The 11,838-nt window shown below is 37.0% G+C and overlaps 2 protein-coding genes across 2 annotated transcripts; one reads left to right on the forward strand and one right to left on the reverse strand.

Annotated features, from left to right (window-relative positions):
* Nucleotides 1–6,268: 6,268 nt before the first annotated feature.
* On the forward strand, nt 6,269–7,597 carry LOC114350498 (ATP synthase mitochondrial F1 complex assembly factor 1). The gene is made up of 4 exons (XM_028301326.1): nt 6,269–6,660; nt 6,783–7,104; nt 7,184–7,279; nt 7,386–7,597. Exons 1-4 carry the CDS (start codon nt 6,398–6,400, stop codon nt 7,551–7,553), a joined length of 849 nt encoding a protein of 282 aa, XP_028157127.1. The 5' UTR covers nt 6,269–6,397; the 3' UTR covers nt 7,554–7,597.
* Nucleotides 7,598–8,970: 1,373 nt separating this feature from the next.
* Nucleotides 8,971–9,919, reverse strand: ND-MLRQ (NADH dehydrogenase (ubiquinone) MLRQ subunit). The gene is made up of 3 exons (XM_028301327.1): nt 9,740–9,919; nt 9,462–9,608; nt 8,971–9,116 (listed from the first exon to the last, which is right to left on the reverse strand). Exons 1-3 carry the CDS (start codon nt 9,779–9,781, stop codon nt 9,054–9,056), a joined length of 252 nt encoding a protein of 83 aa, XP_028157128.1. The 5' UTR covers nt 9,782–9,919; the 3' UTR covers nt 8,971–9,053.
* Between the last annotated feature and the right edge of the window lie 1,919 nt (nt 9,920–11,838).

Genomic DNA, 11,838 nt, shown 5'->3' on the forward strand with positions numbered 1-11,838 from the left:
AGAAGAGAGTGGTGAAGGCGGGAAGTCGAGTTCTGTCGCCCCGGATGGGGGAGAGGCTCGAACATCTTTTTCAGACTCGTCCTCATCGTCTTCGGAAGATGAAAGGTTCGCCTCACCACCGCCAAATAAACGACGGAGGTCAAGTAAGTGTTCAACCTCCCATTCTTATGACCCTCGAGTTGATACCTTGATGACTCAGATGAATTACATCTCCAATTTTGTAGCGCATCACTTGCCCTCTACGTCAAACCTACAAAACAATAATAACTCGCAGGGTAGTGATCATTTTCTCAAAAAACCAATCTCAGCCACTCCGTTATCATTAGGCGAGATTAATATCGGTCATGACGAAAATAAAATAATACCTCAGGCGGATGCTGAACGACTTAAGGAGATTCATAATTTGCAACAGTTTGACTCTCAGGCCTGGAAGGGTATTAGGTATAAAAAAGCATTGCAAACATGTATAGCGGCTCCCGGGTTTATGGGGTTAAAGATTAATGATGAGCTTTGTCACTTTAATAAGACTAAGGACTATTTAGCTTCCACTGAAAACCTTATGGCAGGTTTATCCAATCAGGTCTTGGAACATAGACACCTAATTCAGCAGTCCTTACAGGATGTTTTAGATTGGGCTTCTAAAGACCCCTCAAAGTTAAATGTTGATAATTTATTTGATAAATTTTCCTTAATGTTTGGTCCCGGCTCTGCTATTGCTAAGAACTCTGAAACCACAATGCAAATTATTTGTGGCAAAAGAGCCGAATGTATTGAATTTCGACGTGAGCGCATTTTGAAGGAAATCGGTAATACTAACCTTCGGACAACCTTAAATAAGGTTCCCCCAAGTGCAGAATATCTTTTCAGTCGTGATACATTACAACCTATAATCCAATCCTTGGGTGGGTCACAAATTTGGTTAAACACCCCATCATATTTATCAAACAAAAAGAAAACAAATCCTTTCCATGAACAAGGTTCTTTCAAAAAACCATACACAAATCGATCAACACGCAACAAGAATTATAACTTCAATGCTGATAAAAAATCAAAATATGTTGCTAGAAAGCCCTTTCGCCGCTCAAATAACTCAGAAAATTCCAATACCAATATTACCAATACAAAACAAAATTGACTATTTGGAGGGAAACTTCAGGGGGGGATGCCTAAGGAATCATGTCAAGGTTTGGGAAAAGATGGATGCAAATCATTTCATTCTAAAGATAATTACAAGTTGTCGAATTCCATTCAGGACAAAACCTCCACTCCAGTTTCCTTACAAAAAATTTCAAACAAGGTTCTCAACACAAGTTACTCCGGAGATGACAGCCATGATCAAAGATCTCAAGGAAAAAGAGATATTAGAAACACCTCCTTCCTTAAGCCCAGGCTTCTTTTCAAAGATGTTTTTAGTAAAAAAATCCGATGGTGGAATGAGACCCATTTTCGATCTACGTCGTCTCAATGCTCATGTCGCGACAAAACAGTTTCATCTGGTTTCGCAGACAGATGTCGTGGACTTTCTTCAAGACCACGACTGGTTGGTGAAAATCGACCTTCAGAACGCCTACTTTCATCTGCCAATAGCAGAGGCTCACAGATGTTTCCTTCGAGTGGTCTACAACAAGGAAATCTTACAGCTAACAGCCCTCCCCTTTGGTCTCTCTTCGGCACCGCAGATTTTCTCAGCGGTGTCAAGTTGGGTTGCGGAAACCCTTCGAGCCAGAGGTCTTCGAGTAATTGTATATTTGGACGACTACCTGTTGGTTCATCAGGATCGTTCTGTCTTAATAGCTCAGGTATCAGACACTCTGAGGCTACTAGAAACCTTAGGTTGGCATGTCAATCGCATAAAATCAATTTTAGAGCCAACACAGGAGCTGGAATATCTTGGCCTAACCTGGAATACTCTCAGAAACACCATGACATTACCACTGAAAAAAGTTCTCAAGATAAAGTCACTAATATCTCAAATAAAGATCTTGGATTTAACTTGTACACTCAGACAGGCTCAGAGTCTTTTAGGACTTTTAAACTTTGCAACACTAACAGTCCCCGGAGGACGTCTCCACTCACGCAATATGCAGCTGTTTCTGAGAGGTTTTCAGGAGGGGCGACTGAGGGAGAGAAGAGTTCTACCTCACTCCGTTCAACAAGACCTAGACTGGTGGCTAAGCGCCGTAGACAACAGTTCGAAGCCGTTGCGCCGAAAAGAAGTCACACACTTCTTAACCACAGACGCAGCGGATGCGGGGTGGGGCGCTCAACTCAACGGCCTATACTTAGCGGGAACCTGGACTCCCTATCAGGAAAGATGGCACTCCAATATAAAGGAGATGTACGCAGTATACGGAGCATTATTAAGCCAACAGGGGCGATTGAACGGGGCCCACATTCTGATCCAATCAGACAACCGAACATTAGTGGCATACATCAGAAACGAAGGAGGTACCCGATCTCGGGCCCTCCTCGAATTGACCACCAAGCTCCTCAACCTGACCGAACGGCTCGAAATGACGCTGTCGGCTTGTTACCTGCCAGGAAACCTAAACGGGATAGCAGACCGCCTGTCAAGGGGTCGAGCAGTACCCGAGTGGCATTTACTACCCCAGGCCACGGAGGCCATATTCAGCAAATGGGGCGTCCCAGACATAGACTTATTCGCTTCCAGGACTACGGCAGTGGTTCAAAACTATGTCACTCTGGACTCAAGAGATGGATCCGCAGATTTTTGCGACGCCTTCAGCCGTCTTTGGGATTATCAGCTGGGGTGGGTGTTCCCACCTCCCAGCCTGATCCCACAGGTGTTAGCACACCTGAATCTTGCAAAAGGAACATACATCCTAATAGCACCACAGTGGCATCAGTGCTATTGGCTCCCAGATCTCCGAGCCAGGGCCCTGGAGGCCCCAGTATTAATAGAGAATCTGAGAAAGACCCTAGTGGACCAGACAACAGGTCAGTGTCCTCCCCAGGTAGACAAGCTTTCTCTTCAGGCATGGAGAATTGGGGGTGGAAAGAGCAAATATCCCACTGGGCCATAGAAGAAAGAGATTTATTAAAACGTAGCTGGCGTAACTCTACCTTATCCACTTATAATGCTCCGATCAGAAGATGGATTACTTGGTGTAAATCTCACAACATTGACCCCAATGTACCAACTGGTAACGATGTAGCACGGTTTTTAGCAAATTTATTTTTGAAAGATAAGCTATCCTACAGTACAATACTGTTACACAAATCAGCGGTAGCTACATTTTGTGCAACATCTACAGAAAATATTTCAAAGAATTTTTTTGTCCACCAGATCCTAAAGGCCATTTCACTGACAAGGCCAGATACACCAAGATCACCTGTTTTTGATATTAAATTACTATTTGACTGGTTACAAGCTACACCCTGTTCGGGCACTTTATTTGATGTTTCTCGAAGAACAGCTCTTGTTCTTCTTCTTGCTTCAGGTCGAAGAATTCACGATCTCACTCTTTTGGACATATCACAGGATCACTTCTTTGAAGAATCAAATAAGATCACATTGTGGCCAGTATTTGGATCTAAAACGGACTCAGCCACCCACAGACAGTCTGGATGGACTCTAATTAAGCACCCAAATGATCGCATATGTCCTGTAGTGCATATTAGAGAGCTGCTAGAGATTTCATTTGAACGGAGATCTGAGAGTAATGTGTCAAATTTGTTCATATCCATTACTAGTACAGTAAAGCCTGCTTCCAGAACAAATATCGCAAACTGGATTAGAACTATCTTTAGGGAAGTGAATATTGATGCTTCTCCAGGAAGTATTCGGTCTGCAGTAGCATCTCGAGGTTGGCTGGAAAAGAGACCAGTCGATGAAATCCTCAAAAGAGGTAATTGGAAAAGTGAGCAGACCTTTAAGAAGTATTACTGCAGGGAGGTACAAAGAAATGATAACACATTCTGTGCTGATTTATTATTTCATAATTTTACAAGCATGTAGTTAACTGTTATGCTGTTGTTCAGAAGAAGTTTATTATTATTGTTTCCTAGTTGTTTAAGAAAACATGTCAGAATGTTCTTAATAATGTTACTTTTATCTTATCATAATACTTTATTAATGATTAATGAAAAGAAATTAGATCTCAAGATAATTATCCTAGATAATTTTAGTTACTTATCCTAATCATAGTTAGGTTAAGATGGGAGATGTTGCTATTACCTTACCGTAATAAATCTATTAATGATTAATGAGGATAAGAATTTTGATCTCAAGGAGATATCCTAAATAATTTTAATTACTTAAACCTAAAATGCTGATTAGATTTTGTTTATAAGTTCTTATAATTAGATTGTCTGTTTTCTCATAGAATACACCTAAGAAGTTGTCTTAATTAATTACCTTCTTTTATTTCCTCTCATTCATAATACATTTTATATCACATAGCGTTTGTGCTTGACACCAGCAGATAACAAACAGGTCTCAACAGAACACTGTATTTTATTAAGGCACATAATAGAACTGTTTTGCATTACAACAAAACAGTTATTATGTGTAGAATAAAATACAGTGTTCCAGCAAGGGCTTGCTGGTGTTGGACGACTATGAAGATGTCAAGTTGACAGATCACCAATTTCCATAGAAAGTGGTGCCAGCTGGTGTATGAAGAAGGTAAACTAGATGATAAAGCAGAGACAATTGGTAAGTTTTCTTATACCATAGACTAAAATAGGCAAAGATCATAGACTGCTCTCTCAACAGAACAGAACACTGTATTTTATTCTACACATAATAACTGTTTTGTTGTAATGCAAAACAGTTCTATTTGTTATGCGCAACTGCGTCTTTCCGTTCTATACATGGCCAGAACGCACCCATAGGAAACTGCTCGTGTATATTTTGGAGTGCTCCTTTGTAAATCTGTTCCTACAAACTATACNTTGATGATAAAGCAGAGACAATTGGTAAGTTTTCTTATACCATAGACTAAAATAAGGCAAAGATCATAGACAGCTCTCTCAACAGAACGCTGTGTTTTATTCTACACATAATAACTGTTTTGTTGTAATGCAAAACAGTTCTATTATTATACTATAATCGACTCAGCCAAAATATCAGTCTTCGGAGTTTTGAGGCTACATCAGCTACATGTACATTATGATATTAGCCACAAACAAAACAACCCACAACAACTCATCATAATAAGATTAAGAGATAATTAAAAAACAAATCAATTATTTTCTGCTCTCTGGTTTCAAATGAGAAAGAGGCAAGAAAAGTCAGACTTTTAACACTTTATTAGTTAGGGTCATTCACAAGGTCATTAGTAATCTACAAAAATAAAAACAACTGCATATTTGCATAGTGCCTTTGCCTTTTCCTAAAAAGGAAAGAATCGAATGTCAAATGTCTGTCACTCACTCACACTCAGCTGTCAGACATGTTTAGGGATGCTCGATATTAGATAAACATCGATGTTAACATTGAATCAAAAGTATCGATGTACGATAAATATCGATCAAAAAAATCAATATTTCTAAAACATCGATGTTTTTGGAAACAAATAAAAGTATAAATTATTAGATAAATTAATTACAAAATAAAAGGAGCAAGCACGAAATTTAATCTCGCGTAATTAATCCACTTTTTTCACAAGTTAACCTAAAATTGGAATAATACTGTGAGCAGGTAAGTTACAGCATTTACAGGAGAAAGAAATCATAATATAACACAATAAAAATGTAAATAATTTATTTATTTATTTATTAGGAAAACCAACAGCAACACAAATACTAAATAACATAAAATAAATGAGATCTAAAATTGTGTATCTGCTTAGCCATTTATAGGTAATCTGTATTAGGTAATAATGTTACCTTACCTTTTATTTCGTTTACGAAGTTTCAACAAAAGAAGTTACAAAATCAATAGTAAATCCAATTTGCTTCCGCTTCACAAGTTTACTCACAAAACAGCACCTCACTCATCAAGTGTGTGACAGTGAAGTCAGTGACAGATTTTTTTAATCTCTTGAGAAATAAAAACAAACTTATTCGTACGGCTATGATGGCTTACTCCGATTATTTTGATCAGTGTCATCTTATGACTATGCAACATTTACTATTTACCCTACTGCACGCTAGACGGCAAGACGCGGCGCCCAAAAACATAATTAACGTTTCGATATTTTTATTCAGGTAACGTCGATGTTTCGATAATATCAAAGTCAACACATCGATGTTTTTTTATAGTTAAAAATCGATGTTTTATCAACATCGATGAATACGACCCTACATGTCATATGTCAATTTGTGGTTCTCATTCTGTTTTTTTCCGTGTTTTTTACATAACATAGCCTAAAAGTTTTAGAAATTCATAAATTATTGCACACACAAGCTTTTTCCTGAAACTTTTAGTGTAATGGTAATGGCTTTATGCTCTCGGCATTTTCTGAATTCCCTTAAGCGAACCTATTACGTTAGTTCACGAGGTTTAACAATGACCACCCCAAACCATCAAAAGTTATTAGAGGATATAGAAAAAAATCCATATTATGAAAAATATTCTGCACGTATTGCTGCTCTTCAAAAAACTTCACCGGAAGAATTCATGCAGAGAGTGGAACAACAGCAAAGCACAAAAGAAAGAGAGAAAAAAACTAAATTTGGATCAGTTGATACTAGGTACACAATTATTTTCTATTTATTTAGGCAGTACTCTATATGTAGTCCAGTAGTAGTTTAACATTTTAGTGGTTTCTTTTGAATTCTAAGAATAAAATAAAAATATTTTAAACATTTTCCAGGCAATTCTCATCTGTGTTGAATCCAAAGAGTGCTATTGATAAAGGTGCACAAGCTGCAGAAAAAAAATTAGATGATATTTTCAAAACAGAACTTGTTATGGATAAAGATGCTTCAGAAATTCAGAGTATTTGGGAGGAATACCACAAAAATAAAGAAGTCTTATCTGCTACCATCCCTGGTGATTTATACACAATCATACAGAAAAATATGAAAGAGTATCCAACTTTCCTGTTCCCTTTGCCACGTTCCCAGGGCTATGAGTTCATTATGTGTCAAAGTTACGGTCATACTGTGCATTTTACACCACTTCTTGCTTATCAGGTATTGGTGACTCACTTATAAGTTTCAGATTTATACAGCAAATAAATCCCATCATCATCAACACCTTTCGTGTTTACAGGTCCACAAAGAAAATGCACCCGAGTGCCTGACCACAGTCCACTACACTGAGCTAAAAGACAAAGGCATTGTCCTCATGAGGGGAGAATATGATAAGGTAACTATGAAAAAGAACATGACAAATGCACTAGTCTTCTTAATTAAAGTTTTTTCAATAGTATAATTTATTGCTTCCATTATGAATTTAAAAAAAAATGTTTCAGAATGTTTTGACTGCACAGGAGGCTCAGTGTTTAGCAAACCAGTTTCAAATGTACTACAGCAATAAAGATACAAGGAAACAACTGTTATTAGAAACATTCACAAAGAGCCCCGATACATTCAAACATATGGATTTAGTATCAGAGTTAGAAAACATAACATTAGTTTAAATTCAAAATATGTTAAATAAAAATACAATCATAATTCTTTAAAATTGTTTTTATTACCCTAAACATTAGAAGGTACTTCACATATTTATTACACACAACCTCAATCTTAAGCTATTCATTTAATCTATGTGGATAATATTCATAGTCTGGTGTGTAAGGCAACACAGAGTGCACGGGGGGTGAGGCTGCTGGAGAGCCTGGTGTGTGTGGCGTTTGTGGGGGGGATATGTTTGAATCGGAAGGACTAGATTCATGGTATATGTGCTGAAAGCTTTGACGCCATCCAATTTTAATGTAATCCATTGGGTTTTCTACAATAGTTTCTTTTGGTGTACATGTTCCATCACTACTCAAAATATTTTTCTTTATACAAGATCCTTCACTTTTGCCGGTTTCATATTGTTTTTGCAAGTTTTCAAAATATATATTCTGTAAACTAATTTTAGTTTTATTTATTACATCCTCTTTAATTAGACTTGGTAAATTGCTCCTTAGATATTGAGGGATATCATCCATGAGTTCTTCATATAAATGGTAACCAAAATCTTCAACAGATCTGTTTGTAGATGTGATAGAAGAAAGAGTCTCTTCATTGGTAGAATCTCTTAAAGTGCGAGTCTCTTGTTGAATTGGACTAAACATAATCATGCTGTTGGAAGTATCTTCATTATTCTCAAAGTCACTCTGTCTCAATATGTCAGCTTCTTTCCTTATTGTAGGTGTACTATTGGTACTCTTTGAATCTTTCATAATATTTGTAGGTGATATTACTGGTTTTTGTAAGCCTGCATTCAAAGTACGATCCTCATCAAGTGTAGGTCGAGTAACAGTCTCAGATCTGACTGCTTTGGAGAACATAGTCAAAGTTAAGCGTTTAGATGTAATACAATTATTTTTTTTACCACCAACTTCACAAGTCTGGAGTACCTTTTTGTTTGATAAATCTCTTGAAATTGAACTATTCCGAGACCTCTTCCACAGTTCATCAAGGCACTTGCGTGTTTTCCTCTTCTTTCTTTTAGTGACAACTAATAATGTGTCCATTGTAGTTTTATTCAAGAAAGGTAAGTCTATTTTAATAAATTTATTATATGCACTATAAGTTGTGCTATAAGTCTAACATCAAATAAATTGGATGACACCAGACTACTGTCACTTTTCTTTTTAAATAGCAAAGGAATTATAAAAAAATATTATGAGAAAATTCATAGACAATTAAAATAATATGTTTCTTTTTATAGTTGTAAATCTAGTAGGCACTGTAGGCATAAAAATCACCAAAAATGTTATTTTATTGGAATTCTAAAGAATCTGATAATTATTATCAGTATTAAGTACCTATTTGAAATCTAACCAGCAGAGAAACTCAAAGGACAGCCAGCTGAAAGAAATGGGCTAAAAAAATAAAACAATGGGGTAATTATTATCACATAATAACTATTTATTAAACAATAAACATCTAGACTGTAGCACGGTTAATATTTAAATATGTAATACCATTTAGTATTTGGGTGCTGGTGATCGTCCTTCTTCCTTGGAGTAGTCTCTGATGGGAGAGTAGAACTGTTGAAATTAAAATACAAATCTTAGATGAGCTTGAAAATGCTTAGCATTTAAACATGATTATAATTAAAAAAAATTGTATACTATTTTAAAAAATTGTGCTTTGAAATTATTATTTAATATTTATGTATAAAATTATATGTCCTTTTCTTAATACTTATCTATTTACCTTAAGGGCTTATGGAAGTAAGATAAACCTTTATGAGTAAGTAGGTATAAGGTGAATGATTGTAAGTTACCTATGTGAAAATATTGTTTTGTTTATTTCATGGTTTTAAGATTACATACCCTTTTGTTTAACAAAATTTACAACTGTTTGATCCTGAAAAATATCCAAAGATATACCTTGTATTGCTTGTTCCTGTACTCCTCCCACGGCTCAGGGTTGGACTTCTTGCTCCAGGAGACGTCGGGCGAGCGGAGCGCCAGGCGCGCCAGGTAGAACATGGCCCCGCCGCAGCCCAGCGCCGTGCACACGTACAGCGGGATCAACTGCAACAGCAGACCCCGTGCGTGAGCCCGACAGATTGATAAGAACCAATCGATAGGTACGCATTATAGGTTAATTATGTAAGAACTATGCAGCAGAAATGCAATAAAATAAAAGGAAACTAATCACTTACAGCCTTGTGCTTCTTCAAACTTGCGATGCTGAGACCTTGCATCTTGCTATTATTTTCTTGTAGATGTGTAGATTATTAGCAATCACAAGTGGGATCAACGAAATGAAAAATCACTGCTCTAAAAATTGTGACAGTTTGACATTTATAGTGATGTTATTTAGCAGATTCGTAACATAATGATTAATCGATATAAATATCAATGCACCATTCACTTTGATCTAAACTATACAAAAGGCTGAGTAATTGACGATTATTTAATGATACGGCCCGATCGCGAATTACGGCCCGATCGCGAACGTCGGTCTGCGACCGACGCGGACGAGCCTGGGCTTCGCTCCGCGAAGCCCACACTCGGCCTCGCCGGCACGCGCACCGACGATCGCCAAACGGCTAGAGTACCTTCTGTACTCGCCACTCTGCCCGGTGAAGCTGGAAAAGCTCCTCAAGCTACAAGCGCGCGGCCCTTCAAAAAAAAAAAAAAAAAAAAAAAAATAAGATTATTTAATACTAGCTTTCCACCCGCGGCTTTGCCCGCGTGGAATTTTGTCTGTCACAGAAAAACTTTATCGCTCGCGTCCCTGTTTCAAAAACCGGGATAAAAACTGTCCTATGTCCTTTCCCAGGAGTCAAACTATATCTACCGTTTAGGCGTGAAAGTAAGACAGACAGACAGAGTTACTTTCGCATTTATAATATTAGTATAGTTTAGCAAGCGCTTGCACTGACATATTCATAAGAGGGTCAAATTCATTTTAATAAGTTTCTCATGACCGTAGCCGTATCCACAGAGCATGTAACCGCACATGGCCGTATCATAATTGCCTATAAAATTTTGAATGTTGACATGTTTTTGTTGATTGTGTAGGGCAAAACACGCGCTAGAGACCCGGCTATAAGTCAACAACCGGCATATAGAAATTATTTTAAGAACACCAAATGTAACTTACCGTGATTACCGATCGGTGTGTTCCACAGATATGGATTAGAGTAGATACAGCAAGTTGATCGTCAAAGCGTGCCATTCCGATATGTCCAAATGGACATACATGGTCGAGTGATGTTCATGTAATCCGATTACAACAATCGGTTACGATGATTTTACGAGAACAGTAGTACGAACACANTTCTACACATAATAACTGTTTTGTTGTAATGCAAAACAGTTCTATTTTAATGTATAAAATGTTTCAAATTAAAAATAAAATATCAAATTTATTTCGTCGATGAAACTTCTATCGTGTAATGGAACGCAGAGTTAGTGATGTGCTCAATGTTGTCCATTCGGAATCGATTAAAATTTTGTACTGGCTGGTTTGACTGGAAATTTAGAATAACTCTTTTTATGAGGAATCGGGTCTCCAGCAGCAGGTGTTTTAACACAATCAACAATAACCATCCTTTTTCCTTTTCCTTAGATAGACAATCAATAAAAACATCTCACCATTTAACAAAATTGTTTAACAATTAGAACCAAAACTAAAAACATTGTTTCACATCAACATCATCATCATCATTTCAACCATAGGACGTCCACTGCTGAACATAGGCCTCCCCTAATGCTTTCCACGTTAAATAAATAAATAAATGTAAATAAATATCCTTGGACATTTACACTGCGCTTCTAGTCCAAAACTAAGCGAAACTTGTACTACGGGTACTAAACAACGAATAAAACATACTTAAATACTTTTTTTTTTATAAATACATACATATTATACATAGAAAATACCCAGTCCAATACAAACAAATATGTTCATGCACACAAATTAATGTTTGTACTGTGCGGGAATCGAACCCGCAACCCCCGGAATAGTAGTCCGTTTCAAACCACTACACCAAAGTGCCGACATTGACGTTGATCGATTGGTAGCGGCCTGCCTCCAGCGCTTCCCTGCTACCTTGTCGTCGGCAAAACATTGTTTCACTACACATTTTTGTTTCCATCAAAAATGTTTTTGATTTTCATGCTAGACATATATATGTTACGGTCAAAGTGATAAATGTGAAAATTATGAATAATCGCCGGTTATTATGAATAATTACCGCATGATTTGGTAAATGTGATTAATATGAGGTCATTTATGTGTGTATAAAACTAA

The sequence above is a fragment of the Ostrinia furnacalis genome, unplaced genomic scaffold (genome assembly GCF_004193835.3).
Source record: "Ostrinia furnacalis isolate ACB-3 unplaced genomic scaffold, ASM419383v2 OfSCF0912, whole genome shotgun sequence".
Classification (NCBI taxonomy): Eukaryota; Metazoa; Arthropoda; class Insecta; order Lepidoptera; family Crambidae; genus Ostrinia; species Ostrinia furnacalis.